The following is a 19,230-nucleotide window of genomic DNA, read 5'->3' on the forward strand; positions in this document are numbered from 1 at the left end:
AGATGTATTATAAATAGTACCTTAGTCGTAATAAACACTACATAAAAGTTGGTTATATAAACGTATTTTCTTAACATACAAGAATTTCTGGGAAGTCCTCATCCCAACTACTGAATACTTCATCTCTTCAACAAGTGTTGTTGAGTCAATTAGATAAGCAAACTGCAGAAGTAAGAAGCAAGAGCCCCATCTCTCCTATGAAAATTTAGCACTAAATTGATCAGGGACCTTTATCTGCATCCATCAAACAATGAGATTAAAACATTGGAAGCACTCCACAAGAAACAGGCATTGTGTGGGCTGGATTATAGGGCAGGTTGGGTTGAACTAGGCTTCAATGCCCATTGACATGTATGAGAGCTTAATGGGATGTGGGACAGAATGAACAAGGCTGAGGTACATACTGGCAAGCTTTGGAACCAGGGTAGGGAACAGGCCTAGTGCGGGTTATGGGGAGTCGCCCCAACTAGGCTGCAGCCCCAACTGGTTTGTGTGAGGGCCGAATATGAAGTGGGCAGGATTGGGCTGGACTGCAACACCCATTGGTTCATGTGAAGACAGGGCTAGAAACAGAATTGACCCAGCAATTGCAACCACCAGCATATGCATGAACTGATTGGGGCGATGGACTGTGCCAGACCCTGTACTGGCAAGCACACATAAGAATCAGGTCTGGGGTGGCCTCAGACGAAGTTTCTCTGGGGATCCCTCTAACTGAACTGCTGATCTCAGAACCCCAAGCATGAAGAGACTATGTCAGCCAGTGGATTCTGAAGAGATTTCATGGCGCTTGGAGCAGCGAGATTGGCAGTAATTCAGAATTGTAGAGCTATCAAAACTGCATGAGCAGGACCCTTGGAGCATGCCTCACATTGGGAATCTGGGATGGGTGGGAGGCTGGGAGGGGCTTTTCCCTTTATCTCTTACCAAGGATACAGAAAAAAATATTAATGTCAAAACAATGGTCTTACCCACTTTCCTGTAACCCTTAACCCTTTATTCTCTAATGAACTATGTAAAGATTACCAAAATAAAAGAATTTTAGAAAAGGGAGCCTTTTAAAATTTATAATCCTAACACATTTATGACTTATTCACAAGAAGATCTTTTGATGATTCAAGTGTCTGTCATCAAAAAATTTTCATAAGTGAAGTTGATCATAGTAATTTCAGGAAATGAACTGATTCTTTAGATTTGCTTAGATTGGTTACTGATTATTCCTTCGTATGACTTTTTTTTTTCATATGACTTTTTGATTTAACTTTTTCCTTACTGTTTATATATTAAAATTTGAATATCTAAAAATGTTTCTAGTACAGTTTTTCTCCTCTCTCATACATACACCTTAGAAAAGCAATGTCCATTGACTCGGGCTATTTTTCATTTCTCATTTGCTGTTCACTCTATAATTAATTTTTTCTATTGCTTCAATAAATTATTATGAGAAACATTTTGCAGTGATGTCCATTGGCATTTTGCATCATTTTGTATTAGATATATTTTCATTCTGTCATTCATGACATTTAGTTCTCTTTGTCAGTCTGTTTTCTTGAACTTGCTTTTTCCTGTTCAATTCAGGATATTGCAATTTCTGCCTTATACTTCTAATTTGCTGATCATTTTATGTGCTGCCACTCATGATTTCCTTTCTTTTGCTTGCCTGTGAAATGTTAACTTTTCTCCATTTTGTGGTCTTATTTTTTCACGTTTTCATAGTTATGTGTTTACATAGCTTTAAATATCACCCATACATAAATAATGCCATATTTTTATACATATTTCAGTGTTCTCTTTATGCTCCAACTTTTTTAGCCAACTTATTATGGGTTCCAAAAAACTATAACCTATGAAAACTTTACTTTCTGACATTATCTTATACTGCTGTTTCTTGGATTCAATATCCTACATTTTAGCAATGCTGAATTTGTTCTCATACTTGGTGATAGCAATTTTCTCTATTTAAATTGTGATCACTTACTCAAAAACAACATCCTTTTCAGTTTAATATTTAATGTCTTTCTGGATTATATCATTCTTTGAAAATACCTAGGTGGTTTATGAAGTTGCTTCCTTGCTTGTTCCCATTCTTTTAAAAAACATATGCTTATTTTTCTTGAGTGTCAGAGTTGCAGAGAGAATGGGAGAGATCTTGCATCCCTTGGTTCATGCTCCACATGGCTACAATGAACGGAGCTGGGATTCATCCACAGCTGCAACCCAGGAGCATTTTCCAGATCTCAGATCTCCCACTTGAGTGTCGGGGGACCAAGTTCCTGGGGCATCCTCTGCTGCTACTTTCTAAAGTCTTCAGCTGGGAACTAGATCAGAAGTGGAGCACCCAGGATTCACACCAGTACCCACGTGAGATGCTAGTGCCACAGAGGATTAGCTTGCTATGCCACTATGCTGACTCCCGTAATTTTACCCAGGCATAGGATCATCAAAAAATTTCAAACTCATCCTGCCAAAGTTCATTTTATGACTTTCCACATTATGCTGCTCATGCACTTTGGTGTTTTTTTTTTTTTTTTTGCATATGCTGAGGATTTGCTATGTACCCATGCATTAAAGCCTTTATGGAGGTTAAAACTAACATCCTAACCCCCAACATCCAACATGTGTTAAAAACTCTGCTTTTTTGTGTCTGTGTGTGTGTGTCTTCTTTCTATTTCTTCTCATCAATTCTTGGCCCTGTTGTTAGTTAAGGTCCTCAATTCTGCAGTGGGCTAATTTTATAATCTCCTGGCAAATTTCCTCCATTTAGTCTTTCAAACTTCCCCAGTATTGTTCCACACCATTAGAAATAACTATTTCTAAAACAAAAATCATCCTTGATGTTATTCCCAATTCTGCTTAAGTCCTTTGAGAACCAAACTGTGGCTTGTAAAAATTGTAAGTCAATCCAAGGACATCAGAGGTTCAGAGCTGTCCACTCATTCCCTCTCCAACTTTAACTGTATCAGTATTGCTCCAACAGTTCTAATATCCACTTACAACAGTAACATATTTGCAAGTTTGGACCTACTTGGTATTAAATAATTCATTTTGTTATTTTTGCATGAACTGCAAAATATAAAAGAAATCAGGAGTAAGAAATTCAAAATGAAATGCTGAATTTTTTTTTCTTGTATTAATCTGTTTCATACTGTCTTAACTTTATTTCTCGGGCGACTCATTAAAGCATGTTCTGTACTTTAAAGAATGAGCGGTGGAGGACACTGTGCAGCATCAGGCCTTGGTCAATTAGGGCTGCTGCTGAGCGTGTTTCAGAGCGCAGGAGACCTTGCTGCCTGCCAAGAAGCCTGTTATCAAAATAACTGTCTAAGGCCTTTCCAAGCCAAAAGGGAAAAACACTCACCGAGGATGGAGAAACAAAGTAGGAAATTAGCAGCTACTAAAAAAGTACTTGTCAAGCAGAAATGGCAGAGCATGATGGGAGGCAGAGAAATAAAGAAAAACATAATTTATAGGTGAATGAGGTAATAGAGAAATATAATCCCATGATCTTAGCATTTCCATTTTGATTTTTCTCCTGTGCTTAAGTCAATCAAAGTGATGTTCTTAAAGTTAAAGAACAGATGCTAGGAGAGTAACACACATTAATCCAACACTGATGTTATTTATTATCAAAGTTTGAATATAAAATATGAACCATTCAAAAAGATAATTTTAATGCATACAAATGATTTGTTTGGTTTTGTTTTGACTGCCTAAATATATAACCACATACCTTTGAGTAGAAATGGGTTTTCCAACTCCATTCTCAATATAAAAGTAATTACTGTGTCTTTGTTCTTGAAGTACATGGACAAAAAAATGAAATACATGCACAGTGCTTGGGGAGAAAAGCATGAAACTTAGATTTACTTTTGTTGTAAGTCTGACATACCGCATGGCTGCTATGTTCAAAGCTGAAGTAGTTGGGCATCGTCTTTCACTCTTATTTTCAGTAAACACAACAGCAGTTGAGAACCAATAGGAATGGTATCCTTTCTTCTTTTTAGATACTCTAGGCAGATCGCTGATTTCAGACAGGTACAGGGTGCAAACAATCTTTGTACCCCTGCTTTTCTTGTTACCCCTTCTTAGTTCCCTATGTTCTATATTTTTTTTCTGTGTTTCTTAAATTCTAGTTTTGTGTCAAGGAAAGCTTTCTGGTTCCTGCTTTTACATCTAATAAATGAAGTACAACTGATTGCTTGGATGACTCATCATAATCGCAAGGTTATATCTGTAGGAAGAAGGTGTATTAGGATGAATTTTTATTACATCCAGCTAGCTGTATTATGTTTTTGACAGGCCTTGTCATAGAAAATATCTTTATAAACATCCCAGCACTATCTTGAAATTCCATATATTTTTTCCTTTTTTAATTTATTATTTTTAATACATTAATTACATTGTATTATGTGACACAGTTTCATAGGTACTTGGGTTCTCCCACCCCTCCCCAAACCCTCCCACCATGGTGGATTCCTCCACCTTGCTGCATAACCACAGCTCAAGTTCAGTTGAGATTTCCCCATTGCAAGCGTATACCAAACATAGAGTCCAGCATCTTATTGTCCAGTCAAGTTCAACGGCTTCTTAGGTATACCCTCTCTGGTCTGAAGACAGAGCCAGCAGAGTATCATCCCAGTCAATTGAAAGCTCCAACATACCATCAGCAAAAATTTACATCATTATGGAATTAATTGACATAGTAATGAGTAACCAATATGTTAAAAGTAAATGCGAGTTCTTAACCACCTTCTGTGACCACCTCATTGACATTTGAATTTTAGTTTATACACAACATATAACATACATAACATAACATGTTATACATAACATCATATCATCTTAAATTAAGGCAAACATGTGGTATTTAAGCTTTTGGGATTGGCTCATTTCCCTTAGCATTATGGTTTCCAGTTTGGCCCATTTGGCCACAAAGAACTGCATTTTGTTTTTTTTAATAGCTGAGTAGTATTCCATGGAGTAGATGAACCATAGCTTTCTTATCCAATCCTCTGTTGATGGGCATTTTGGTTGCTTCCATGTTTTTGCAGTTACTGATTGTGCTGCTATGAGCATAGGAGTGCATGTTGGTTTCTCATAAAACAATTGTTCTGGATATATTCCTAGGAGTGTTATTGCTGGATCATACGGTATGTTGATTTTGAGTTGTTCGAATATTCTCCATACTGATTTCCATAGAGACTGTACCAGCCTGCAGCCCCACCTGCAGTGGAGTAGGGTTCCCTTTTCCCTGCAACCTCGCCAACAAGTGTTGTTGGTGCTTTTATTCATGTGGGCCAGTCTTACTGGCGTTAGGTGGTACCTCATTGATGTTTTAATTTGGATTTCCCTTATTGCCAGGGAACTTGAGCATTTTTTCATATGTTTATTTGCCATTTGGGTTTGTTCCTTTGTGAAGTGTTTGCCCATTTCCCGTGCCCATTTCTTGAGTGGCTTGTTTGTTTTGACATTTTGGTTGTTTTGTAGCTCTTTGTATATTCTGGAGATTAGCCCTCTATCGCCTATGTCGTGTGTGAAGATCTTCTCACATTCTGTGGGTTGCCTTTTTACTTTGTTGATTGTTTCTCTAGCTGTACAGAAGCTTCTTAGTTTGATGAGGTCCCAGTTGTTTATTTTGGTCTTGATTTCTACTGCATTTGGAGTCTTTTTTAGGAAGTGAGGGCCTACCCCTAAGTGTTGCAGTGTGTTTCCAACATTTTCTTCCAAAAGTTTGAAGGTTTCTGGATGTAGGTTTAGTTCTGTTATCCATTTAGATCTGATCTTAGTGTATGATGAGAGATGTGGATCTATCTTTTTGTTTCTGCAGGCTATTAACCAGTTGTCCCAACAGCATTTATTGAACAGACCTTCCCATTTGCCTGGATTGTCGTTTGTCTTTTTGTCAAAGATTATTTGGCTGTACCTGTTTGGGTTCCCTTCTGGTGTTTCTATTCTGCTCCATTGATCTTCCTCTCTATCTTTGTGCCAGTACCACACTGTTTTGATAACCACTGCCCTATAGTATGTCCAGAGGTCTGGGACTGTGATTCCCCCTGCTAACTTCCTGTTCTTCAGGATGGTTCTAGCTATCCGTGGTTTTTTGTGTTTCCAGATGAACCTTTGGATCATTGTTTCCAGTTCCATGAAGAATGTTTTGGGCAATTTGATTGGGATTGCATTGAATGTATATATTGCTTTTGGCAGTATAAATTCCATATATTTTTTAAAGATTTATTTTACTTTTGTTGGAAAATCAGATATAGAAAGGAGGAGAGACAGAGTAGATCTTCCACCTGATGATTCACTCCCCAAGCAGCTGCAACAGCTGGTGCTGAGCCAATCTGAAGCCAGGAACCAGGAGTTTCTTCCAGGTCTCCCACTTGGATATAGGGTCCCAAGGCCTTGGGAGCTGTCCTCAACTGCTTTCCCAGGCCACAAGCAGGGAGCTGAATGAGAAGCAGGGCTGCTGGGACACGGACTGGTACCCATATGGGATCTTGGTGTGTACAAGGTGAGAACTTTAGCCACTAGGCTACTAATACATACCCCAAATTCCATATTTTAAAAATTAAAATGAAATTTAACTACAGCCAACTTTCAGCAGTTTCACCGGTATAATCTGCAAATACAAAAATATTTTTGCAGTCTTCTAAATATGGATCCTTCAGTTTTATTACAGCAGAAGTTCTTTTACCAGATTAGCTGAGAAAGGATCCCCTGTAAGAAGAAATATAGCAGGCTGCTCTGCTTACTTGTTGCCACTGTGAAACTACTTCTTCCCCCTAATGTTTGGACTCAGACTTTTCTTACTGACATCTTATTTGTTCACAGCTGATGAATGACCAAGTCAGCATCCACAATTTGAAAGAAAGTATCTGTAGTAATCCCTATAATATTATGCATTATTAGGCATATTTGGTAGACTGCTTGAATCTATTCATTCATGTTTTTTTATTTAATTTCCCCCACAATGCTTATTTTTTTAAATTTCTATTTTTAATGGATGATTGTTTTCACATAATTTACTAAAACACAGTGAAGACTATTTGTAGATGGGCATGATTTTTCTTACGATATCAAGGAATTTGAATAATATTTAACTCAAGACCTAATGCCAGTTGCTCACTATTCTATTATTTTGTTTGTTTAAAATATTTAGCTTAAAGGTAGAGCAAGTGACGAAAAGATGCTCCCTTTGCTAATTCATGCTTTAAATGCCCTCAGCAGTCAGGTCTGAAGCATGCAATATTCAGGAGGCGGGCATTGTATCCTGCTCTCCCAGAGCCCATTACTTGGGCAAGCTTCCACTGCCTTCCGTGGCACATTAGCAGAAAGCTGCATTGGAAGCAGAACTGCCAAACAAAGATTCCAACTGTTGATGCCAACATTGAGTGTGGCAGCTTAACTAATTGTGTCGCACCACCAACCCCTCTTTTATTATTTTTGTGTGTTCTCTTTATCGTACGTGTGACTTACTCATTACTCTTAATTGATGCTATTACATCCGTTGGTATTAGGTAATAAGGGAGTTTTTTCTGTATTGGTAGGGACAGTTTTAACTATAATTTATCTAGAATTATGTCCATTTGGGATGCAAATATTTACTCTTCTAGATTTCAAGTGTGCAAGGAAGCATGGTTTGAATTGTTGTGAATCCCTCCTAGGACTAAAGGGTAGAGAGATGATAGCTGTCTATTTTACTGTGGGTCTTCGTTAGTTCATCTCAGTTTTAATAAGAACATTCTGTTACACTTCACCTGATTTAATGCCATGTGCATCTGTCATTTGATGTCATTTGTTTACTTTTAAAAGCAATTTTGAAATCATGTATTCATTTGGAAGACAAATAGAAAAGGAACACAAATATTTCAGTATGATATATATGTTACTTGCGAAGTAGCAGTATTCATTTCTGTGGTATGGAGACATTAATAACATAGGGTTATTGGGATGTTTAAATGGAGTAAATAAGAAAATTTTATTTAGAGTTAACTATTTGTTTTATTACATGCCTGAAATAAATAAAGATGGTCATGCATGAAGGTAAACAAAATCAACCCATGGAATGCATGATTTGATATACTAATGCTGATAAACTGTTACCGATATTGTGTCAGTAGAATTTCTGTATTTAAAAAGTCTTGATTCTCTGATCTAGAATTATTTTAGGTAGCTGTTGTAGGAGGTTAATAATTGCTCACCTATTAGTATGTTTTGAAGATTTATAAAAATCTTTTAAAAATCTTTAAAAATATTTAAAAAATATTTACTGATTTATTTGAAAAGATGAGTTTTATAACAGAGAGAGAGTGAGTGAGTGGTGGGAGGCAGGGAGAGAGTACAGGGAGTGACAGACAGAGATCTTCCACCACAAATCACTTCCCAGATGACTATAGCTAGAGCTTGGCCAACCTGAAGCTAGGAGCTAGGATCTTACTGCGGGCCGCCTGCATGGGAACAAGGGCCCAAGTACCTAGGCCCTTTTTTGCTGTTTTCTCAGCACATTGGCTGGGAACTGGATGAGAATTTGAGAGCCAGAACACACCCCTGAACTCCTAGCAGATACTAAGGTTGCAGGCAGTGATGTAACACACTACAGCACAGCACTGGCCCTATTCGATAATATTAAGATGAAAAAACTATAGGGAGTTGGTACCATATAAATAAATTAATAAGTTTATTTTTGTTAAATTTAGAGCCCCAGTGTTATAATTGTCCCCTGTTTCCAAATAGGTAAGTATCTATTGTTTTTTACTATCTAATGTTTTAAAAGTATAAAAACAACATAGAGAAATAGAACAAATAAACAAAATATATAGTTTTGTTTATAGATGCTCCTGTTAAACACATTTTAGGCAATTATATAAGAAAACCAATAGATTGGTACTGTTGATATTATTAAAAGTCAAGGACAAAATGTAAAATACAATGTGATTTTTTTAAAAAGATTTATTTATTTTTATTACGAAGTCAGATATACATAGAGGAGGAGAGACAGAGAGGAAGGTCTTCCGTCCGATGATTCACTCCCCAAGTGAGCCTCAACGGGCCAGTGCGCGCCGATCCGAAGCCGGGAACCTGGAACCTCTTCTGGGTCTCCCACGCAGGTGCAGGGTCCCAATGCATTGGGCCGTCCTCAACTGTTTTCCCAGGCCACAAGTAGGGAGCTGGATGGGAAGTGGAGCTGCCGGGATTAGGACCGGCGCCTATATGGGATCCCGGCGTGTTCAAGGCGAGGACTTTAGCCACTAGGCCACGCTGCCGGGCCCTATAATGTGATTTTGGAATCACATTGTTTCTATATGTAAATCTGATCATTTGTATTGCTAATATAGCTCTAGTCTAGGGATATGCTTTTTCATCTATGACTGTATGTTTTTCATTGTAAAGTGCTGTGCTCTTACTGATTTGCAAAATCATTTACTTAAATAAACATCTACAAATGATTCAATGTGTTCTTTAAATATTTTTGACAGAGATTAATATAGATTTTCCCTCTCATCCAAAAACTCATTATTATAAATATCTTCCCTTTTTATAATGAAGGTACAAATATAAGAAGTGGTAAAATATGGCTTAATAGACAGTAGTATTAGTGACTTGATATTCTCGGATATTTTGATCATAATTTTGTTGTTCTTAAGTTGAAAAAATGCATGTGTAAGGAGCAATTTGCTACAGAGGTAAAATTAATAGTTACTCCTCAGTCAGTGTGGAAAATCTCAATTTGTTTAGTTTGTAAGTTATTGAAGTTATCATTGCAAGCCTTAAATATTATGTGTTAATTGATATGGTATAAATATGTAAATATGATTCTCAACCTGTTTTTATCCTTTGTTTGTATTTTAAAAGTGTCTGCAGAATACTAGTATCGCCCTGTATCGTTCTTGAAAAATAAGATCCTATTAACAAATTTTGGGAAAATGTGAGATTCCAGAAGTGATGTGTGTTATGTTACTTACTTCAGCATGAAATTGCCAAAAGTCTTATTTGAGTGCTGATCTCAGTGTGTTAATCTCATGTGACAAGTGATATTGTGTGGAACATATTTTGAGCAACAGTTATATTTAAAAACAATTTTATTGAAAACATTTTAAATTATATAAAAGAAAATAAATATGATAGTATATTGATTCCTTTGGCATTGAAAAGAAAATAATGGTCTATTCGGTCAGTTGATATTCTGGGAAGGGAAGACACAGTTACTGCAAGTTTCTTGTAAGTTTCACTGTTACAGCATTCCTTCATTCTTAAAGAGTAAGAAATGGAAGGCCATATTGAAGCCAAAAAATGTTTCTAATGGAAACAAAGGTAGAAAATAAAGTGGAAGGTAAACTTACAGAAATAAAATTGCAGTTTTATGCAACAATTTCTTCCATAAAAGCTTGAAACATTGCAAGCTTCACAACAGAATGACTAGCCTTTTCTGTGCAGTCTCTTGGGGAGGAGATTGCTTTTCTTCTCTGTGATTTGTTTCCTTAAAAAGAAAATTCAATGTAAAGAAATCCCTGAGAGTTTTCAATACAGATGTCTCCAAAATCATTATTGCTGCCAAGTTATTTTTTTCTGTGTGTCATCTAATCTTTGTATAATTTATAAATGATAACAAAGCAATCAGGCCACATTCATAAAAAGCCCAGTGACACATAATTTACTTGAATCTGAGTATTAGAATTAATTGCCTCTCTTTGTTCCAAGTTTTAAATCTTAGTAAATGATTCACTGCATGTCATTACAGCTTAATATTTGCATGAAATCACAGTTTAGCTGGCATAATTTAACAGCAATTAAAAAGCTATTTAATTGTCATGCAAATTGGTGTGAGGGCCCTTGAGTAAGAAGGGTGTTGGCTTTGTTTCTTATGAAGTACATACAGGCGGACAGCAAGATAGTTGTAGACACCCATAACATAATTAGTAGCATTCTTCCTAGTCATGGAAATATAAAAGGAAAATACTTCATATATTTCCTTATAAATAATAAAAAAGCAGAACCATATGAATATGTCATTCTTAGGACAACATCATTACAATTATGATAACGAATCTTTATCACTCAGGCATTAGTTTAGTTTGAAGGTAAAAAGCATATATTTTCTTCTGTATCCAGTTATAATTCACTGCATATTTTTCTTTTGGAAGGCAGACATTTATGCACACAGTCAGCAGACTAAGTATCATGAAACAAAATGCGCAGTAACTTCTTACAAAATTTACCCATTGAGTTTTTGTTTCTGGATGTAGGTGATAAAGTATGGGGTCTTCAAAAAGTTCATGGAAATTACATATTATAAAAATTAAAATGCATGGATTTCAGATTTTATTGTACCTAAAGAAATCCATCCTTTATATATACTTTTCTATGACCCTTTTGAGGTACCCCTTAGGTAAGTGTCTGATGTCTCTGCCTTACTAGTTGCTAAAGCCACGATCTGATAGATACACAAAACAAGTGGGAATGTATAACGCATCATATCTCATGCCTATTATACAGTCATGCTGGTTCTGAGTCATGTTATGTTAGATCTCACTGCTCTTTTCTTGTGCCATTCACCACATTGCAGCCAGATCTTTTTAGAATACATCATGTACATACGTAAGACCTGTCAGTTTCTTACTAAAATATATAGAACAAAACCTAGATTCAGTGCAAATAAACTTAGCAATTTTTCATGATCCAGACTTTTCCTATTTCTTCAAACTCAATCCACGTATTCTCCATTTTACATTCTAGCTCTGGGGATTTTCTGCTCTCACTGTTCCAAGACTTTTCTTGATAACAAGAACTGTTTAGTTTGATGACTAATAGTCTTTCCACTCCTCTACACGTATCATTTGGCTTCTCTACAAAGCTTTCTCAAAAATCTCAACAAGTATCTTTGTTTCAGCTCCTGTCTTTTTTTTCCCTAAGATTTATTTATTTATTAAAATGTCGAAGTTACACACAGAGAGAGGGAGACACACGCTCACATTCACACACCCACACACGGACCAGGGAGGGGAAAGATCGTCATCTACTAGTTAATCTCCCAGATGACCATAATAGTCAGGGCTGGTCAGGCTGGGGCCAAGAACCAGGAACTCCAGGTTGGTCTCCCTCATGGTTGGCAGGGACCCAAGCCTTAACCCTCAGGCCATTTTCTGTTACCTTTCCAAGGCCATTAACAGCTTGTTGCATGCAAAGTGGAACATCCAGACTTGACCCAGAGTCTGCATGAGATATAAATATTGCAGATAGCACTGTTACCTGCTAAGTCACACCAGCTCCTCCTATCTTTAAATTATGTAATTTCACTTACTGTAATTTGAATTCTATTTACATGTATTGTGTTTATCATTTCTGGTAAAATATAAATAAGCAGGGATTGCATACCATGGGGTGCCCAAGATCTCACAGAGTGTCTGCCACATTGAAGTCCCCAGTGAGATACTTATTTAGTGAATTAGTAACAATAATGTGAAATTTAGCAGAAACATATCAAATCTTGTTTTTTTTCTCTGGAAATAATGTTGCGCGAAAATTCTTTCTTGTTATTAAAGTGATGTTCTTTTATGTTTTAAAATACAGTTTTCTAAAAATATTGCTTGAATTTTTTGAATCAAGTCTCCCGTAAGTTTTAGATTCAGTAGCGTGTCACATTAGTATAGCATCTGACACGTAGTAGGCCTTCAAGCAAATTTTATTCAATAATGATACAAAAGTAAGGATTTCTCTTCCCCTTCCAAATTTTTTTCCCCTCTTAAATTTGTGGCCATCTATTCTCAACTTTTGGAAAACAAATGCTTAGTGATTTCAAGTATAAAGAGTGTGAGGTTTATCTACTCAATGATCAAAATATGAAGACAAAAGGACTGAATTAAATGTGTTTTGTGTGTTAACCATGGTGGTATAATTAATAAAGTGTAATTAAAGATGTCATGTAATTTAAATAGTTTGTGTTACATATTTTTCAGTCAGAAAATTAAAAATATAATTACCATGTTTGTTAAATATGTACTGATGGTTTTATGTAAGATTGTAATTCATACACAAAATATTAGAATATATATGTATAAATTTTATGTCCAATTAGTCTAAATACATTGATCCTCTCAAGTACTTAACATCCAAAATCCTAGTTTTAGAAATATACATATTATTATCTATAATCATCCTAGAACCCTAAAAATTACTTACTCCTTTCTGGGTTTAAGCTAGAACTTGTCAATTTTACCCCGACTCTCTCTCCCCGCTTTTCATATTTCTTTATAAAGTTTTCCAATTAGTACTGTGCTTGATTATCCTATACATGTACATTTGTTTTTTAATTGCTTTTCTCTAGGACCACCTTCAGCTCCTAGGAATGTGGTTTTTAACATCAACGAAACAGCCCTTATTTTGGAATGGAGCCCACCAAGTGACACAGGAGGGAGAAAAGATCTCACATACAGTATAATCTGTAAGAAATGTGGCTTAGACAGCAGTCAATGTGAGGACTGTGGTGGAGGCCTCCGCTTCATCCCAAGACACACTGGCCTGATCAACAATTCTGTGATAGTGCTTGACTTTGTGTCTCACGTGAATTACACCTTCGAAATTGAAGCCATGAATGGAGTTTCTGAATTGAGTTTTTCTCCCAAGCCATTCACAGCAATTACAGTGACCACAGATCAAGATGGTAAGTTATAATACTTTTCTGTCAAAACAGACCCGTAAGTCCTTTTGATGCATAATGTCCTTCATGAATTGATATTCACTTGAGATGAGATGTTTTCTGATATATAGAGTAGATTTTCTGGCGGTTTTCCATGTCCTTTTCGAAGTTGCAGAAAGATGTTTTTAATAATGCTTTCTATCAGTATTAGTTAATAAGATAAAAAATGTTTCTTTCTAATGTGTATCTGTTTGCTGTAGCTCTATTTCCTAATGAGTAAGTCCATATTACTTATCAAGCGGATGTGATACACATAAAATATTGCTAAATGAATTGAATTTCAATTGCCCCACTTGTGGTGCCATCTGATTTCCACATCAAATAAGGCAAATGGTAAGAATTTATTTCAATTGTAACTCATGTCTGTATCATAAAAGCATCACAGCTAACTTAGTTAACTCTGATTCACTCTAAAAAAGAAACAGCAAATATGTATGTGGAGTATGTCAAAAGTATTTAACTCATATTTTCAAGGTTTGATAAATTCATTTAAATTTTCTTTTTGTAGAACTATAGAATATTTTACTGCAATGTATTAAGGCACAAACACTGATAATTTTCATAAGTATATAGTCCCTTTAATTCCTCCAAGCTGTAATTATATTGCCTGCAGAAAATGCTGTAAAAATTTAAAATAGACTCCTTTAGAGAAGTGTTCATAATTACATTTATACGTGAGTGATTGCCTTATAAAGAAAGTATTCAAATGAACACATATTAATGAGCCTCAATTATATAAATAAAATTATTCTTATCCAATGTTTTAGGTTGCTAGGGACAGCCATTACAGATACCAAAGATTATATGGCTTAAAAACATTGATTATCTTGGAGCACTGGAGGCTAGAATTCTATGTCGACAAATTTGATTCACATTGAGGCCTCTGTTCTTGTCTTACAAATGGCCATTTTGGATTGTATCTTCTTTGGGAGGTTGCTCTTCTTCTGTGTCTAATCTCATTATCTCTTATAATATGTAAGTCAGTCTTACATGCTGAGTGTCTACTAACATGATCCCCTTTTGTCTCAATTCCTTGGTAATGACTCAACTTCCAAATTTCTGTATGGGGGTTAGGACTCTGATGTATGAATTTGGGACGAAGGGGACAATTCAGCTTAGAACATGTAGACTGAGACAGCATTTGGTAGTATTTAAAAGTACATTAAATATATTTAAATACTGTTTAGCAATATAAATGGAGAGTCTATTGATACACAATACACACAACCTGGAGGAAGCTCAGAGACACTAGGCTGAGTTAAAAAGCCCATCTCAGAAGGAGACATATACCATGATTATACATACATATCTTTCTTGAAATAGCATGATTATACAAATGGAGAATAAGTGGACGGTTTCCATTGGTTAGAGATTTGGGGAGAGGCCAGTGTCACTGGGAATCATAGATAAGTCCTGTGTTGATGATAGGAAACAGTGTATGTGATAAATTGCACAATATTGCACATACACACAGACCATGTGGATTGTGCCAATGTTTTCCTGGTTTTCTTGTTTGAAACTGTGAATATGTTAATATTTAGAAACTCTTCTACAGGTATACTGGACATCCCTGTATTTTTTCTTTTGGCAAATTTCTATGTGCCTTACCTACATCAAAGTGCAGAATTAGTAACATTATATTCCTATGAACTACAAGAAAAAAAACTAATATTCTAGTAAAAATATTCAATTCATGTGAACACTTTATTCAAAATGTTATTTATTCAGTTTGCCAGTACTCCTCAGAAATGCCTCTAGTAACTAAAGCCAAGCAAATAGTATTCACAATCACAGTCTGTGTATTTACTATACAATTTTCCCCTTCATTTAGCAAATAGCTCTACATCATAGAATTTTCTTTCTTGCTGATTGTTGTGAATCCTTATTTCCTTATTCCTTATGCTGTTTTCTTTTGTGTTGAAAAACTCTGTCTAATATATTGTTAGAATAAAGCAAACTAAGGTGCTTTATACCTCTATGCTTTAGCAGCTTGTCTTTACCATTTATTTACTATTTATTTACCTTTTTCTACACAAAAGACAAAAGAAGAGAAATGTCTTTTTAGAAAAGATTTATTTATTTTAATTTGGAAGACAAATTACGAAGAGGAGAGACAGGAAGATCTTCCATCTGCTGATAAATTCCCCAAATGACCATAACAGCCAGAGATGAATTGAACATAGGACAGGAGCCAAGAGCTTTATTAGGGTCTCCCACATGGGTGTAGGGGCCCAAAGACCAGAGCTATCTTCTGCTTTCCCAGTCCATAATCAGGGAGCTGGATCAGAACTGTATCCAGTATTCAAACCTACAAACGGGCACCCATGTAGGATGCAAACACTGCCAGCAAAGCATTGGCTTGCAACAGCCCTCAAAAAGGTACTCCGTCTTCTTTTTCACCCCCAGCTAATGACCACAACAGTCAGGATTGGTTCCGGCTATATCCAGGAACCCAGAAGTTAATGTCCGTCTTCAGTTTGGGGTAGCAGTGGCAAGAGCCGTTGAACCACCATGTGCCTCCAAGATTGCATTAGTAGAAAATAGGAATCAGAAGCCAAGTAGGCCAGACTGAAAACAGGATTCTGACATGGCACCGTGTCGGAGGTCCTGGGGGTAAGGGGACTCATGAGTCTTCTTAAATTTCTCTGTCACAATGCTCAGCTCAGCATGTTCATCTAAGATATTTATTGCTGTTACTTGATCAAGAAACACAACCCAGTATTACCATCCTTAACTATAGGACAAAACAATTAAATAGGAGGCAAAATTTATGTATCACTTTAAATATTTGTGGAATGGTGAGCATTATAATGTATTGGGTTAAGCGACTGTCTGGGATACTCAAATCCTATACTTGAATTCCTGCTCTATTTCCTGACACTCCACACTTCCCATTCAGCTTCCTGCTAAATGTCTTTGGGTGGCAGCAAATGCCACTTACTTGGAAAATGTTGCTGTGGTTTGACTTGACCCAGTTGGACTGTTGCAGGCATTTGGGAAGTCAATCACCAAATGGAAGATCTTGCTCTGCCTCTCCCTACAATTTCCCTGTCTCTCAAACTTTTAAATAAGTAAAAATGTTTATCAATATGGCAATACATATCATAACATCATATTTACATATATCGATCTTTCATGCTAGAATTGCAAGAGTTCATTTAGTCTATTTTACACATATTAGCAAGAATATAAATTATTTTTCATATTTTAAAAAGGTGGTTGATTATATACTGTTATATGCAAAAGAATGTTTTAAATGTGAAATGATGAAGGGATCATATTAAAACTATTATGGAAGGATGATATCATTAAGCAATTCTCAACAAATCTGTTGAAGAATATTTTTATTATAATTAACTCAGTTGGACTTTGTTGGATACAACATGAGATAGACAAAGAGAAATTTACCATATGCTTGTCTACTCAAGACTGGACCATTCCAAAGCCAGAAGAGTAGAGTTCCATCCGCATTTCCCATGTAAGTGGTTGGGGTCCACGTACTTGAGTTAGTCATCTTCATTGCTTCCCCAGAAATAATTTAGCAGGAAGCAGGAATGGGAGTGGAGCACTAGCACAGGGACCTGCACTCATATAGCATGAAAGTTTCTCAAGGTTAGGGGCACAACACTCTACATACATACTGACCCCATGAAATAATTTTGGGTGATGCCAAGAAGGCATCAATGGAAATCACATAAATGAGACCACGAATATTCCAGGAAAATGTAATATGTGGATTTGTAAGTTATTCTTTCCAAAGGAACCAGAGCCTGGAGTTGAATTTTAACAAGTTTATAGAAAATTTTTAATATAGTCTAAAATTTTGGCTCAGAACCAAATTGCATTGTATGTTAACCTTTTATAAGATCATTTTACTACTAGAAACAGAGGTATGATTTCTTATAGTTCCACTTAATGTGACTTTGGGAATTTTATTTCAAATAGCTTGAGAGGTACTTTCCAAATTTATCTAATAGCACTATGGAACTGAGAAGATGAAACTAATGTTTTCCTTATCTGTAGTTTATATATCTCAAAGTGGAAAAGTTATCCATGCACTGTGGATTTATCTGAAAGTCTGGTAGGGAGGCAAATAATAATAAATAATTTTGCATCTATATATTTGCAATCATGATTAGTTAGGATAACTTTGACAACTCTGAGACCTTGTGTTCTTCAGATCTGAGGACAAGGATTGGTTTTCCAGATGAAATAGCATGTCAAATGTGTGAATTTGGAGAATGAGCTGAGAGTTTGCCTAAAAGTTGAAAACTTGAGTAGAAATCAAAAGGCAGTTGGGGAAACTAAGAGAAACTGCTATTTAACAAAAGAGTCTGATACTTTACCAGACCTATATGTTGAAAGAAAAAAAATCATTAGGACATTAACATTGCTCAGGTAGCACATGTGTGAGTGTGGAAATAAAATATTATAGGTCAATAGTATGGAAACTGGCTTGAATTATGTTCTTATTACTCTATGTATATACAATTTAAAACATGAAAATAGAAGGATTGTGTTGATTTATCCTCTTTGATGTACCTGACTGTATTTTTTCTCACATTTGGGAGCCCTTAAGGCTATCAGATTAAACAACCATGAATTATTTGATGTATGCTTACAATTGAACAAATGTAAAAAAATCATTTTCACAAATTAGAGTATTAGAAATATAAATTTCACAGTTAGGTGCATTGCAATAAATCTTTATTAACTTCAACAATTCATCAGTGCTATATAAGCAACCTTCTGTCACCATAGTTTATTTAAATGTTCTTGAATGGTGTTTCATGTAAAGAACAGAGCAAGAAAGCAACACATAGAAAATATTTAATTTTAATCTTTGGTTCATGATAGAGAAAGCTAGGGTGTGTAGTTTAGTCAAAAGTAATTATTCAAGAAAAAGACAGCAAAGGAGTATGTTAAGCATGGGTAATCAACCTGGAACAAATTGTGTTTGTAGGTATTCTGACACGTGAAAAAATCTTGAAGGACCATGTTCAAAGTGAAATATGGGCCAAATTACAAACCGATTTTGCTGATATTTGCTAAAGGTTCTCCAACGACATTATTGTCAAAAGCAGATTGTCCAATGCATTGTTTTTTCAAAATATGCATTCAAATCCCTGTCTCAACCTTTGAGTGATGATTCTGCATAGGCCTGCCTTACATTCAGATTTTAATTATACATTTTGTATATTTATTTTGGCAGCAATAGTTTATTGAACTGACATAGAAAATAAATTTAAGTCTCCATGTATTTATAAACTAGAGAGGTCTATCTGATTTACAGTTAATGGCATTTTGGAAATACATCCTATTTCAAATGCCAACCGTTTTTGCATACTGCTACAGTAGGCAATTAGAGATACAGGAAACATTCCTTCCTGTTCATTTCTGTGTTTCAGTATGTTTTATCTGTGAATAGCTTTCACAATCCTCACTGGATTTCAAAACCATTTATACAATACATATTCAAAATCTACTCTGTGTTAAAGTATGAAATTTTCCCACCTCAGGAAGAGTGTAATTCCCCT

At 35.8% G+C, this 19,230-nt stretch overlaps 1 protein-coding gene across 1 annotated transcript in view; it reads left to right on the forward strand.

Annotated features, from left to right (window-relative positions):
* Positions 1 to 19,230, forward strand: part of EPHA6 (EPH receptor A6) — an 860,890-nt gene that overhangs the window by 364,987 nt on the left and 476,673 nt on the right. Inside the window, 1 exon segment of the mRNA XM_058661775.1 lies at positions 13,322 to 13,657. Coding sequence (XP_058517758.1) covers positions 13,322 to 13,657 — 336 coding nt within the window.

The sequence above is a fragment of the Ochotona princeps genome, chromosome 3 (assembly GCF_030435755.1).
Source record: "Ochotona princeps isolate mOchPri1 chromosome 3, mOchPri1.hap1, whole genome shotgun sequence".
Classification (NCBI taxonomy): Eukaryota; Metazoa; Chordata; class Mammalia; order Lagomorpha; family Ochotonidae; genus Ochotona; species Ochotona princeps.